At 45.5% G+C, this 15,247-nt stretch overlaps 1 protein-coding gene across 2 annotated transcripts in view; it reads right to left on the bottom strand.

Annotated features, from left to right (window-relative positions):
- Positions 1–11,105, bottom strand: part of KLF7 (KLF transcription factor 7) — a gene marked incomplete at its 5' end in the record, with an annotated part of 106,170 nt that extends 95,065 nt beyond the window's left edge. For both annotated transcript variants that reach the window (XM_079710353.1, XM_079710354.1), the window contains one exon: positions 11,004–11,105. In XM_079710353.1, the coding sequence (XP_079566479.1) occupies positions 11,004–11,105 (102 nt within the window). The remainder of the gene's footprint in view (positions 1–11,003) is intronic.
- Between the last annotated feature and the right edge of the window lie 4,142 nt (positions 11,106–15,247).

The raw sequence follows: 15,247 nt of genomic DNA, 5'->3' as shown, positions 1-15,247 counted from the left end.
AGCACAACCCAGTTCTTTTTCAGATGAGAAAACCAAGGCCCAGAAAGAAGACAGACCAGAAAGCTGTTCAAACCCATACAGTTCCACTGAGTCCCAGGCCATGACCTTTGGCTCTTGCCCTGGCGTCTCCTGCCTAACTAGGAGTCAATATAAATGTAAAAATTTGGAGTCCTGAGCATACTGCCTGGGTTTGCATTCTGGCTCAACCACTTCCAAGTTGTGTGACTTTAGGCAAAGTCATTTAATAACTCGAACCTCAATGTCTCCAACTGTAAAGTGGGGATAAGAAGAATATGTATCTCACAGGGTTGGTGTGAGGATTAAATGAAATGATGCACATAAAGTGCTCAGATGAGATCATCTCTAGGAAGTATTTGACAGATATTAGATATTATTATGATGCTTATTATGATAATAGGCAGAATAGCCAAGCGGAAAAAAGGAAGAGGGAAGTGTGTTCCACCACTGGTTTTGCAACTCATTTGCTTTGCGGCCACATTAAGACAACTTGGTTAATCTTCCTCTGCCCCAATTTTCTCACCTCTGAACGGGAAATTCTGTAATACCTGTCTGTTCCTTAGTTACAAAAAGTATGTGCCAATGACAAGAGATCCTGAGCAAAACACCCTGAGCCCTTAAGAAAAAAAGCTCAATACAGATGTTTGTTAGACTCTCACAAGCCAACATGAACGTCTCCGTCACAGAGGAAATCATATCTTGGTCCATATCAAAGAAAGCAAGAACCTTGATATAGGGAGGCAAATGCACAGGGGAGGGCCGAGCCATCTTGGAACGCAGAAAGCAAAGCCAGAGACGCAGTCTGTCATTGAGCAGCATCTCGGGAGCTCACTGGAGAATCAGTCCTGCACAGAGGCCTCCTCACAGAAGACATCCTTCACCCCTTAGGCAGGAACTGTGCTCTATTAACAGGCTCTACAGTGGCCATATGAACAAACACTAAGAGCTCAAAAGGTAGGGCTGGGGCAATCTATTTCCACTCCTTTGTGTGATGAGCGAATTTGCCGCCTCTCCAAAAATAAGAGCCAGCACTGTGACCACGCCATTGAATTCCTGCTACCTCGGCTCTGCAAGGTGAGTGTGAAAGCGGGGTCAGGAGCAGGCGGACACTTCCTTGCAGAGCAATTGCTCCACAGCTAATTGCCATTTTCACGACTGGGTTGAGCTTTCCAAAAGACTTCCTTCAACCCTAAGCTCTGAGCTCCTCTCATGATGTTCTCTCTTGCCAACCATACCCCCATCAAAGACAGTTTATAGATGAAAGGATGTAGCTACAGTACATACATTTTTGCAAACATCACAGTTTGAAATAGAGGCATTTCTAAGGCTTCTTTGTGAACATCGCCACATGCCCACAGTCATTACCACAAGAGCTAAAGCCTTCTGTGGACGAGGAGGCAGCCTCCTTGCCTGAATGTCCTCAGCGGCAATTCTTCCACAGTTTATTTTTGCTCCTCTTACTAGAAACATGGGTCCTTTGAAATTCTTTATAAACAGAGTCTACTTGCAAACAGTGAGGTCAGGAAGAAATATGTAGAGCTGCTACCTAATGCCTATCTGGCATCATCCAACAAATGTTCGTGCATGCATCCATCCCTGTAAAACCACAGAGCAGGCTGAGGTAAGTGGAAAATCATGGTCGAGAGCTTGCTGAGAATGAATTATTTGAAGCACGGCATGGTTGGAGTTTAATGCCCACCACCACAAAGGTACCAGAAATGGAATTTGACCAGGTTAAGCAAACCTCTAGTGGGTCATAGGAAATGTGAGCTAAATGAGAAACACTTTAGGGTAAGGGAAAGTAAAACAAGAAAGATGAAACAACACTTGGACAGTTGCTATTAACCGAGGAGCTGGATGAAGTACATCCACTGTCCTGCTTTATTGTAAGCCTCTATTACACTTAGATTCCAAGTTATACAAGAAATGAAATATTTCCATATAAGTAGTAGCTACCTGCAACTCTGATATCTCTGATATTAACCCTCTATAGATTAATGGCTCAAAGCCTTGGCTGCATATTGGAATCACCCAGAAGCTTTATAAAAACACGGAGGGAGTTCCCTGGTGGCGCAGTGGTTAAGAATCCACCTGCCAATGAAGAGGACATGGGTTCCAGGAAGATCCCACATGCCGTGGAGCAACTAAGCCTGGGCGCCACAATTACTGAGCCTGCAATCTAGAGCCCACGAGCCACAACTACTCAGCCCACGTGCCACAACTACTGAACCCTGCATGCCTAGAGCCCGTGCTCCACAACAAGAGAAGTCACCGCAATGAGAAGCCCACACACTGCAACGAAGAGTAGCCCCTGCTCACTGCAACTAGAGAAAGCCCATGTGCAGCAATGAAGACCCAATACAGTCAAAAATAAATAAATAAATAAAATAAATTTATAAAAAACCAAAAACAAAACGACACTGATACCTGGGTTCCACCCAAAGGAATACTGATTTAATTGGTCTGGGGTGCAGCCACAGTTGTGAACCATTACTACAGACATAGTCAAATCTTAAGTCACATCATTAAGCCCTAAATATCTATTGAGTATCTACCACATGCAAGGCTTTCTAAGAACCTGAGGTTATGTATTAAAAGTTTATTATCAAAATTATAACCAAGGCATGGACTCTGCTCTAAATCATACAACCTAACTGGAAAAACAAGGCAATGGGGCAAAAAAAGAAAAGAAAAACTATACTACAGGACAAAACCAAAAAGCATCATGAGAAAGTAAAAAGTTCTACACAAGAGTATAGAAACAGCAGCAATTACTGTTGGCCAAGGGAAAGGGAGGGAGTTTCCTGGAAGATGTGGCAACCATCTGAAAGTTAAAGGATGGGTAGAATTTGGACAAAGAGACTCAAAGAGGGAGAAGAAGGAAAAGGCTGAAGGAAATGACATAAATGAAGAGAGAAGCAGTAAAAGTACAGTCATTCAATTTGGATGGCGGTTACTGCACATGGTAACAAAGGGGGAAACTTGTGACTACTACCTAGACCCAGTCTTGGAACATCGTGACTCTTAGACATTTGGCCTCATCGTATGTAAAAGAGGGCCCCACTGACAGTTCAAAACATGGTGATGGAGGCAGAAAGTCAGTCCAGCTGAGGTGATGGGGCTGCCCTGGGGCAATGGCAGAGCAAGAAGAAAGTGGTAGACCATGGTGACGTACTGCAAGAACCAAATCAATGGGATTTTTCAACCAATCAGAGTGAAGGGAAAGAGAGGAGCCAAAGATGGCTGGACCTTCAAACCTGGATCACAGAAGAAAGGTCAACTCAATAAAAGAAACAGGGAAGACAGGAAAAGGAGGAAAGAAGTTGATGAGTTCAAGCTTTGGGACATATTCAGCTGAGGTCTTCATGGGACAACCCCAAAAGCCTTAAGTGTCAGCCCCAGGTTTCCAGTTCAAAAATGTGGGTCTGAAACTCAGGAAAATATTGGAGTTGGAGCTGTAGATGACAGCTTTGGAGAAATAAAGAAGTCTCCATTTGGGAAGAAATCTTCAGTTTCTAAGATCTTAGAGGTGAAACCAATCTGTGAGCCAAGTTCCAAGAGAGAATTTTCACCATCATAACTATACTAGAGATTGGGTGGAGAAGGACCAAAAGTCACTGAGCACAGTGAAGAGCACCCTGCGTTTCCTTTCCTCACTAGGGACACTGTGAAAATTGAGTCTTGGCTTCACCCTCCCACCCCATAAGGACTTTTTAAAAACCGCACAGAAGTTGACTCTCTTCCCAACTGCTTATCACAATGTGCCATGTTTTTTGTTTAAATTTGTAAAACATTACAACCTCACTGCCCATCCAACCCTCTCAAGAAATTTTAAAACACTTCAAAAGACATTTTTCTGAATTGGCACATGCTAACTGCTACAGTTTCACGCAGTCCCTTTGTTGGCAAGTCGTCAGAGACAAAGCATTTCAAAACTTCGCGTTTGATGCTTTCCACATAAAACCCCAGTTCTATCATCCATCCAACTCCCTCCCGCATACATCTCAATGCACCCTCCTTACTCTCACTCCGTTTGTTATCATTTAAGTGACAGCACTTTTTTTCCTAAGGCTGGAGTTGTAATTGGGGGCTTTTGTTTTGTTTTTTCAGTACAGTGTACATTTTCCAGGTTACCACACATTATTAAAAATGGAAAAGAGATTAAATTACACACATAAGCTTTCTCCAAGATATTCAATATCTTGGTTTAGGGCCCAGACAATTCCAAAATTCCATGTACTAGTATAGTTCAAAGTAAAATGGGGGTTTTCTTGCTTCCCTTTAAGGGGAGAGGGGGAAAGAGAGAGGAGAAAAGATGAGAAGAGACTCAAAGTATATTCAGAACAGTGTGATGAAAAGCAAGCAAACCGATTTGGGCATCTGAAAGAGTACTGGGCCTGGGACCACCGTCCATGTTAACGACAGCTGGGTAACCTTGGAAGGTTCCATGCCTCATCTGGCTTCAACAATCATTTGGTCCTAGCCTAGTGTTTTAGAGTTAAAGAAACCAAGACCCTTTCAGGATTTGAAATTCTAAGATTCTCTGGGTCTAGCTTTGGTACAAGGTCTGGGGCCTGACTTTCAATATGACCTCAGGAAATGTCAATAAACCCATATTCAGAAATAGATATTGCATATGGCTCTACATTAATTATTTTAATTACCTATAATCATTTCCAAACGACACAGACATGGATGCTGTTTCCTGGCCATTATGGACATGCGTATTCATTCACACTGTCGACTCATCTGCCCTAAAAGGGCCACCAGCCCCATTACACCATTAGCTAAAAAAGCCTAAGAAAACTTAGTACGTTTCAAGTACGTTTTATAAACAAGGTTGTAACGAGGTGGGTAAGTACAGAGAGGCATGGGTCAATGTTCAAATACTGGACTTAAAATCTCTCTCTTTTTTTTGGCAATTGTGTTCTAATACTGTATTATTTAATTCTGAGCACGCTCACTCTCCCCTACTGAAGTCAAGCTCCTAGAGGGCAGAACTATATCCAATTCAAATTCGCATCACCCAAACAGTGTTTTGCACATAACTAGAGCAAAGGAATGAAGGACTGACTGTGAAATATTTTCCATATTTTAATATAAACAGAGAAAAGCCCACAAGGTGTGACTGACTGCCTCTACCAGCTCAGAGGCACGACCAATCTTAGGTAAAAGCCTGTTCCAGTACTGCTCGGTCAGGAATGGTATCACGATGAAATCGGAAGTCACTCCCACCTCAGGCAGGCTGATTCTGGACTGATCACAAAGCTGCTGCTGACCCCCCACTGTCCATCTCTATGTCACGCATGTGGTGGATGGGGCAGCTGGAAGCTGCTCTAACGGAGAGTGCAACGGTCACAATACACTTAGCAGGACCAGGTTTTCAGGGTCACAGCAAAATACCAAGTGAGGAAAACAAAAAGCGTTCAAGGCAGGAGAAACGATTCTCCAAATTAGCAGCAGAAAAGGAAGGCCAAGGAACAAGAAGGGAGAGGAACAAGATCATGACCAATCTTAGGTAAAAGCCTGTTCCAGTAATGCAATATTTGATTTGGGGAACACTTAAATTAAACTAAGTAAGGATAGCTTCTCGTGTGGATGCTCTAAAATGAGCACACAATGTAACTGGGAGGAGGAGTGTTTCTTAACTTGTGGATGTTGCATGTAACATTAATGATTAGATGCTGTATCTTGCTCCACCGGCTTTAACACCATTAGTACTTATAGAGCTTCCTAATCACTGTACTAGGTAAGATTTGGCGATTTGGGTTAAAATATTTCCACCTGTTTATGCTAAGCAAGCACTCAGCTAATTTGGGGAAACAAAGGGGTTTATTTGTAGAGAGATAAATCTCCACCCCTCACCCTTCTGGCACCGCTCAGGTTACGTTGGGGAGCTGTCCCAAACTTTCAGCAAATCCCAATTCCAAACATACATGCTAACTGATAGACTGAGGGAACCGGAATCACAGAGGCGTTCTCTGCATTCACCAATCATGGAGTCCAGCGAAGGTGATTTAAAACCCCTTGCACGCTACTGACAAACTGCAGAGATAGCGGGTGTCTGCCACCCGATCTGGCCAGCTATCCCATCAACATGAGCCAGTTCGGACTGGCCAGAGGAAACTGTCTTCTCTCCCAAATAAGCACACAGTGATTAAAGAAGACTGCATTGCCATCTTGTACTCAAAAAGTTAAAATACAGGAATTCTCTGAAGGGAGAAGAATCTGAAGATTTATAAGAGAATGGCTACTGAAAGCTCCATTAGGACCTTCTCTAAACTATTCCCGTTTAAGTGGAGAGGCAAATAGCCCCCACTGGCATTTATATTTCGAATGGGCCGGGAGAGAGGAAGAGCACATTTTGAACGCTGAAGGTCTCTGACACACCCATACATAAATCATTTCAGGGTGAGGTGTCACATCTTCTGCTCTGCCCTTTAAATGGATTGGACCCCAACATCACATCCTCCTCAGGGTTGGGAGTGGGGGTGGGAGTTTCATGGAGAACAAAGAAGTCACCACTTCCTTTATCCCCCCAACTAAAGACAGATGTAGTAAAAACATCTGCATTGTAACATTCACTCACTTTAAAATACCAAACTGCGAACAGGTAGACTGAGTGATAATGTTTGAGAGTCCCTAAACCTACACAAAGATGTATCTATTAAAAAGAACATGGAAATTAAAATTAAAAAGACCATGGAAAGGCCAACTGTGTGATAGATGGCATCCACATGTGCTTTCATTTGTAAAGCTACATTTATTGAGCGACTGCATCCTTATTTAGAAAATCTGGAGGACAGGGGCAGTTCTGATTTTTTTTTCATCTATCAAGTCACTGTTTCAAATTTAAAAAAAAAACAGAGTTATGGTAACTAAAGAGCACACAAATCACATACAAAAAAGAAAAAAAAAAAGCCAGCTATTTTATCCTTTCAGTGTGGTTAGCAAGGCTCCTTTGTGTCTACAAATTTCCCTGGGTGGTGCTGTTGCCAAGAAATTCTAATTCGTGACAAGGTTTTCTGCAAATTGGGGACAGAGGCAAACCTGCGGATGCAGGGACCCTACAGTTTGCTTTGTCTTTCTGGCTGAGACAGCACCAGGCTGCTCGGGCCTGTAGAAGGCAGTGCAAAGGCAAGATCCCAACATGGGAGAAGCGATGTAGCTCACAGATCAAATCCCATCCCTTGCACCATGAGGCTGTTCTTGGCAGGCAACCATTTTTGTAAGTTGTCCCCTAGAGATGCTTCATACCAAAGGCCCTTGTAAAAAGTGTTTCAGGGTGCCTGAAACCAAGATGAAATTGCAGTGTTATGGGGACTCTGTAGTTCTTACAGTAGCCAAGTATGCCATTAGTTTAAAACAATGGGGGAATGGGGGAGGAGGGAGGAATGTTCTATGATTTATTTATTTGTTTCCAGTAGCAGTGGAAAATTTTCTCTGAGCAAAAAGGAGGCCTGAAACTGACCCCATCTGCCAATTATGAATCAGCATTAACAACAAGCATAATTCCATAAGAGTTTTCAAGTAAACATACCATGCTCCTCAATGGCATGAAGCAAAGCTAAGTGCAAATAAGACTTAGAACATCATTACTTGACCTGCACTCATGAAATAGCAGTCTAGGTATAAAGAATATATCCAAATTCTAAAAGTCTTTGTAGCTTCCCAAAGAAAAATAACCATCAGTATTGTACCAAATCCTTTTTTATTTTCCAAGTCCACAGTGGGTCCAGAAAAATCATGATTTCTAATGGCAACAAAACTCATGAATGGGTCCCCCTTTATCCATCATCAAGTGGTACCCTATACGTTACTCTTAGTTTCTGTCCTACCTTTGACTTTTTCCTACTTTTGCTCAGACAGCTCTTGGAAATTTTCCTGCAAGTTTCCAAAGAGCTTAAGGCTGGTAGCCTTAAGAGTTGTGCGTCAGCTGAATTCCATAAAATAATAGACCACATAAGCACAGTGTAATTTACAGTTATATGACAGGCAGGGATGATGTTACTTGGGCCAAATGCTTAAGTATGCAGTCAGAGCCCAGGAATGGAGAGCTGTTAATGTAGGATGTCCATCTGGATTTAAAAATTACACCAACAATGGTTTTCATAGTTGGAGCTGTATGAGGCTAAGACATTATTGCCCAAAAACCCAATGTCAGAATGACGACCCCTGTGACAGGAGGGCCATGACAAGCTCACTGACTATTAAGCAGAACAATTATCCCAGACTTGAGTTTAACATAAAATCTCCAAAGAGTCCATCCTTAATTCTCAAATGCACAGATGGTCTTGAGTTTATCATCCAAGCCACTCTTTCTTACGAACCAAATCAGACTATTGGAATCTCTGGACTTCGCTCATCTCAAGGTACACTGTTCACTTTCAGGAGTGCATCTAATAACTGCTCCTCGTTTGACCTCTAAAATCTGATTACCCCAGAGCATCAGGAAACTTCCTCTTGCCTGGGGTTCTTTGTGGCAACCTTCTTGAGCTGATTTGAGCAAAGGAGGCTTAAAATTTCACCATGTGATGGTTGATTTAGAATCAACAGTTGCATATAATCACACTCCCCTCCTTTATACTCAGAAGAGGCAAGAGGGAGGGGGCAGGCAGAGGGAGGAAGGAAGAGAGAGGTTGGAGGTTATGTCATCAGCATGAACCGGGAGGCACAGTCACCTTTACAGAAAGCATCTGTGACTACAGAGTCCACGGAAGAAAGCTCCTTGGAATGATATCTCATTTAGGACCGTGTCCTCACAAGTTATGTTTCAGTATGGATTATGAGCATGCCTCTGAAAGAGCCTGGCAAAGGGTTTTAAGCTGAGGGCAGTTGGCAGTAGGAGAGGATTAAGGCAAGAAATAGGGGGGTGAAAATTTCTTTGCCCACAGATACAGACTAAGCTAGAGATGCCCTGAAGGAGGTGAGATGAAGGATGAGGTGGGTGGGAAGCGGAGAAGGCTTCTAAGGAAACAAAAGATCCAATACATCCTCTAATCATCAAACCAATGATGTTTCTTTACAGATCTAGACTTTCTCAAGGATGCTCTAACCAGATCTAGAAAAGCAGGTTTCCTCTGGAGAGGCCTTCCCCCAAAGCAGGCTTTACTACTGTGAAATCTTGAACCAAACAAAGTTGGGTGATTCATCAGGAGGGAACGTTGTAACAAATAAAGCCAACTTTCTTCCCTCCAACCCTGCTTAACAGTTAGTCACAAACAAGGGCTGCCTTGGGCAGGCTGACTAAATCAACAGATTCTCTTCCCTAACCTGTCTAGACAGTTGTTAATAGGCAACCGATTCAACACCAGTGGGCTGACGGTGTGAAATGAAGACTATTTCAGAAAATGAAATTCTGGCAACCTTTTGGTTTAATTAGCATGTGAAATAAAAGGAGGAAAAAGCTCTAGTGAGACCCTTCATGAGACAGTCTCATCAAGGATGGGGGAAAGGATGCACTGGAGAAATGCCTTCTGCTAGAAACATGTGAGCTGTGCGTGCGTTTAGAGAAAGACAAAGTCAAACACATCTGCCAGCATCCTTGGGCAGGAATGTATGTGTGGAAGCACAGACACCAGAGGCCAGTACCTGGAGAAACTCCAGCCTCGAAATCAGGGGAGAACAGCAACTAGCAACAATGGTACACAGGATAGGCTCTTTATACCAAAAGCCAAACCTCACTCGCTAAAGCAGCAACTGTTACATCCCAGGCTCAAACTGGCAAATCCCGCTTTGGATCCTGGCAGAGGAAATTCAGCCGTTCATTAGCCTTAACAAGCTGCTGTCACGGAGCAGAGAAGTTACATGAGCAGCCACACACCAAGCCTCTTGCCGCCCGCCCCAAGGGCACGCACGTTTCTCCCAGACGGATTGTGCACGTTCACACTTCCAATGTGCAAATCCGAACGGCCTTCTTGCACGTTCCATGATGCACACTGTAGAATTCTGAAAGAATGTTCGTGTCCCTCCATCCCCACCCACCATCTTTCCTGCAGAATGTCCCCTCAGCAGCTCCTAATCCTCACTGAGAAAACCACTGTTTCCGCAGCAGATCTCGCACTTCCCACTAACCAGCACTTTCTTTATTCCACTTCACAAAGCCCAGTGAACTTGTCACCAGCCCCGCTTCCCCCTCACTGGGACACCTAGCCAACTTGGCATCGGTGCCCTTCAGCATCTTAGGAGTTTCTTGACTAGTCCTCTAAAACAAAGTCAGAGGCATGGAAGCACACACCACCCTTTGTCGGAGGTTGTGCTAAGTGGAGAGGCACACCAAACGAAAGAGAAGCAAGGACACCCACAGAGGGTGTTCTCCTTCCGAAGACACCGCACTGGGGAAACCTACAATGCACGGTCAGCATGAGATAGACACATCTTCCCATCCTCTTCCGAGATATCTTTGAGTATCCTTTATCACTGGGCTCCTCTTCCTTCTGCCCAGCTTCTAATCTCAAAATCAAGTTCCTATTCTTTACCGATACTCGCTAATTACTAGGAAAACACTCCGCTTTGCTCCTACCCCCTCCCCCCCCATCTGACTGTCGTTAGCACCAGTTGAAAGAGAAGAACCTGATTTAAGGTACCAAGGAGGTAGAGCTCGTGCATGTAGGGACGCGGTACCTGTCTGTGATGGCTCGTAAAGCCCCAAACCACCTTCCCACCCGGCTCCTCCGAACCCCAGAAGTTAGGCAGGTCTCTGCTGGGGGGCAGTGAGCCGCACAACGTGTGCGCAAGGATGTGTGTTGGTGACTGAAACGCAGGCAGCTCCGACCGGCCGCTCAGCTCAGCACACTAAGGGGTTAGGGGGTGGGTGGAGAGGTAAGCAGATGACTGTTTCCGAAAACATTTTAAACAACAGACAGCCAAAGGGGGGGGGGATTAAACAAACGAACAAACAAAATTCAACCCCAAGCCCACACCAACGCAGCCCCTGCGTCTCCGCCGCCACCACACGATTTACACAAGTAATTTAAATCATTCACCTGCTGCCAGGTCTCCTCCAGGGATGGCAAAGCTGAGAAGTAGCCGGTGTCGTGGACAAGTTGTAGCTCCTGGAATATACTATAACTAGCCAACACGTCCATGCTGCTGCTGCCGGGCAAAACGGGAGGAGAAACCCTCCCCCGAACACAGTTGGGTCTGTTTGTTTGTCAGTCTGTCTGGCTCACCCCCCAAGGAGGCAGACATCCAGTGGCCCTTTTGTTTTGTTTTGTTTCAGTCAACTAAAAAGGAAAAAAAAAAATCAATGCAGAAGAGAGGGAGAGAGGAGGTGAGAGAGGAGAGACTGAGTGGGGTGGATGGAGAGAGGCATCCAGCGTGTACAGTGCAGACGGCTGCCAGGAAAAGGGGACTTCACGGGAGTAACAATTCCCTTCCAGGGCTCTAATCACTCCAGCTCGTGGATCAGGAAGGGGGATGCAAACTCACTGACACGAAGCTGCCATCTATTTCTGCAGCGCTGTTCGCTCCTAATGCAATCTTTGCTCTTTATTTTGGGAGGTGGCATTTTTTTTTTCTCGCGATCGCTTCTCTCCCCCCCTTTCCTTCCCTCCCCACCCCCACCCCCATCCTTGCTAGTTTGTAGTCTCTCCCCCCCCCCCCTCCTCCTTTTCTCCTCCTCCTGCTCTTCCCCCTCCCCAAACTCCCTCCCTCCGCCCGGCTCTCCGCGCAGCCGTGGGATCTCGGAGGAGGGCGTCCATTAGGCCGCGTGTGACCATGTATGGTAAACAGGGGGCTCATGAAGTCACTGAGGACCAATGGGCAGCGCGGAGCAGGGCCTGGGGCGGGGCTTGGCCCTGGCGGCGGGCGCGGATTGGCACGCTGCGAATCTCCCTGCTGCCTTACAAGGCGGTGCGAGGCGAGCTATTTTTAGAGGGCTATATAAGGGGGCCGAAGAGGCCGTGCGGCGCCCGGGGAGCGCGAGCGCGAGGGATTGGGAGGGTCGCGGCGACGCTTGCACTGGCTCCCGGGACGCCGAGGCGACTGGGATCGGGCCGCACGCCGGCCTCCGACCTTCGCTTGGGTGCCAGGTGGGGCCCCAGGCGGCCGGAGCCTGCGCCCCTCAGAGGGGAGAGGGTCGCGTATCGCCGTTCTGGCGCGGACGCGGCCGGTCAGGAGGTGAAAGTCCAGAATGCGGGGTTAGGATGCCTCCCGGAGGAAGAGCGAGGCGAGAGGACGAGGAAGCCGGCGTGGGGAGGAGGGCAGGCCACTTCCCACTCCGCCTCCCTTCTAGGCCCCAGGGCAGGGAACCGTGAGGGCGGGGCAGCGCAAAGGAGTTCCTCACTTCCTCAAAATAAACCGGGGGGTTGGGGGAAGCGGGGAAGAAAGAAAAAGTCACCAAAAGCCCCTTCACGAATTCCCCACAGGCTGCCAGGGTGCAGAGAAGAAGCGCCAGAGGAGGAAGCGCCACACAATGGAGCAGAACAAAGGGGAATGCACGAAAACAACGGCGGGGGCCTGCCTCGCGCGTCGCGCGCAGGCCCCGCCCCCAGCCCCGCCGGCGCCCCGGTGCGTGCCGCCGCGCCCCGCCCCACCCCGACCGCCCAGCCTTCTGAGCCGGCGCCGGGGACCGGGCGGGAGTCAGACTCGCAGTTAGAGTTGATTGGAACTGGACGTTTTGCTGGGGAATGTGTTAAAGACAATAGAGGGAATCCTTGTAGACGTGGGGTACAGGCAGGAGCCGGCAACTTGCTTGGGGGCTTAAACGTGAGACTTCCCATGCGGCTTGTAGAGAGGGTGTCCGTCTGCCTAGCTGCGATGGTGAGAGGAGGACCTGGATTGCGTTATGGCGCTAACAGATAGAGATGTATAGATAGAGACCCTATTATCTCTTAGCTGAACTACGCACGTTGTGAGGGTTGACCGGTTGTTTGCTTGACCTTAAATGGTTAGTGTGGTTAAAGCTTCCCCAAAATGCAGTGTGAGCTGAACTTCCACTTTTGGAATGATTGCAGAATTTGGTATTTATTCTGAAATGAGAAACTTAAATTCAACTCATAAGGGAAGAAACACATCCACCTTAATCGCCCTTCTCAGCTGTCTCTCCTTCTGACTATGTGGGACTCCATATCACAATATTTCGAAAGTTCTACTTTATAGAACAAACACAGTTTGAAATTCAGTATTTGCCAGGGGAAATTAAACGGGAATTATTGAGTTGAGGAAAGTCTAGTTTATTTGCTTTTTGATGTCTGGAATTCTGTTGGTCAGATCTCCAGCATCCAGTGTATGTGTATAATTGGTGAATGTACTGTAAGTGTGTGTGCATGGAATGTATAAGGATCTTGGTACATTTAGTATTATGTATTATACACATTCGTGGTGCTAGGGGATAAATGGTATGAAAAGGGTAAAAGTCCTACACGAATAAAGTGATATTACGATAGCACACATATAAGTGCCAGTATGAGAAGTCTGCATGGGCCTTTCCCAGAAGTAGAAAACCATTTAGAGCCATCACGTACCAATTAATGCATTAACTTGATCCTGATGGCCATCGATACTGCCACTTACTACTGTGTGACTTTGAGCAAATTACTGGCTCAGACCCTCTGGCTACCCTTCTCGGACACAGGATAAGTGGTATCTGCCTTGCCTGATTGTTATGAACAGTCAAAATGTTATAAAATAATGTTTGTTAACTCACCTAGCATAGTGTATCTGGTGCTAATAGGTGAATACTAAATGTTAGCCACCATTATCTCCTGACTTTAGCTGAGTAAATTAAATAATATCTGAACCAATCAGACTTGTAGGGGGATATACCAGTCTTAGAGAAGACGAATGTAGAAACCTCTTGCCAGTTTGGAATAAGGTCTTCCCCTGCAACCCAACATGCTATCCTGATTGTGTGTGGGGATGGGGAAGAGACCACTGGCAAGTACTGGGGCAGAAGACATGTTCAGGAGTAATAGGGGAGGGAAAGGATCTTTGGCTCAGCGGCCATGGCTCACGGGCCCAGCCGCTCCACGGCATGTGAGATCTTCCCGGACCGGGGCACGAACCCATGTCCCCAGCATCGGCAGGTGGACTCTCAACCACTGCGCCACCAGGGAAGCCCGGATCTTGGTTTTTGTTTTTTTTTTTTTTTTTTTTTTGAATTTTATTTTATTTATTCTGTTATACAGCAGGTTCTTATTAGTTATCTATTTTATACATATCAGTGTATATATGTCAATCCCAGTCTCCCAATTCATCTCACCACCACCCAGGGGAGGGAAAGGTTCTTAAATGTAGGAAACGCAAGAGGCAAAAAGCAAGGCAAGACCAAAGAACATAATTTGTTTGAGACTCAACTGAACTTGTTTTTTGTTTTCTTTGTGTTACACTATTACCATTTTCAACAAAATATGACATACCTGTTAACTTTGAAGATTTTAAGCCCAATGTGCCAAGCTGTATGGGCACATGAACATTTTATATGCTGTGTCTTACTTCATCCTCATGACAGCCCCAACGTAGGTATTTTTATTATCCCCAACTTTATGGATAAAGATACCCAGGCTTGGAAATACTAAGTGGGTCAAGGTCACACAACCAGGAAGCAGCCAAACAGGGGTTCAAATCCAGGACCACCTGACTTCTGAGACTGTGCTCTGCATGGGGCTCTCTGCAAGGTGAAAGACTTGAGTTTCTTGGTTTTAAGTCAAGACTTGTTTATAAAAATTGCTTGGGTGTGGAGAGGGAGGCTTCCATTGAGGTTTTTCACATGTAAATATCAGCCATCCAACTTATAGAAGAACTCAACCAAAATTTTACAGTGTAAATCCTAAAAACCTCATTATGAGTTTTTTCAAAGCTTTATAGATTAGAATTCATTCTAAGAGATTTATGTAACAAGGCGCTCCTAAAGGCGTATTTTCAGTATTAGTCATATTTAGCTACTTTTAATAGCCTAGAGACCCTGGGTTCACATTGCAAAGCACATGGAAAGAATCCGAATGTACAAAATAATCAACAAATTAAGATCACAAGGGAAATTTGGCAGCCAAACAAACCAAAAATAAAGAGCACTGCTACAACTACTGCATACTGAATACTTTCTCTGTGCCTGGCATTTTACCCATGTTCACATCTAATCTTCACCACAATCTTGTGAGGGAGCTATTACTGCACCATTTTCACAGATGAAGATACCGAAGTTCAGAGTGGGCACATAATTTGCCCATTGTCATATGTCTCTTAAGTGGCAAAAGCAGATTCAAATATAGGTCTGGCTCCAGGTTGA

This window comes from Hyperoodon ampullatus (genome assembly GCF_949752795.1).
Source record: "Hyperoodon ampullatus genome assembly, chromosome: 8".
In the NCBI taxonomy this organism is placed as follows: Eukaryota; Metazoa; Chordata; class Mammalia; order Artiodactyla; family Ziphiidae; genus Hyperoodon; species Hyperoodon ampullatus.
This window is presented reverse-complemented; position numbering and strand designations above follow the sequence as displayed.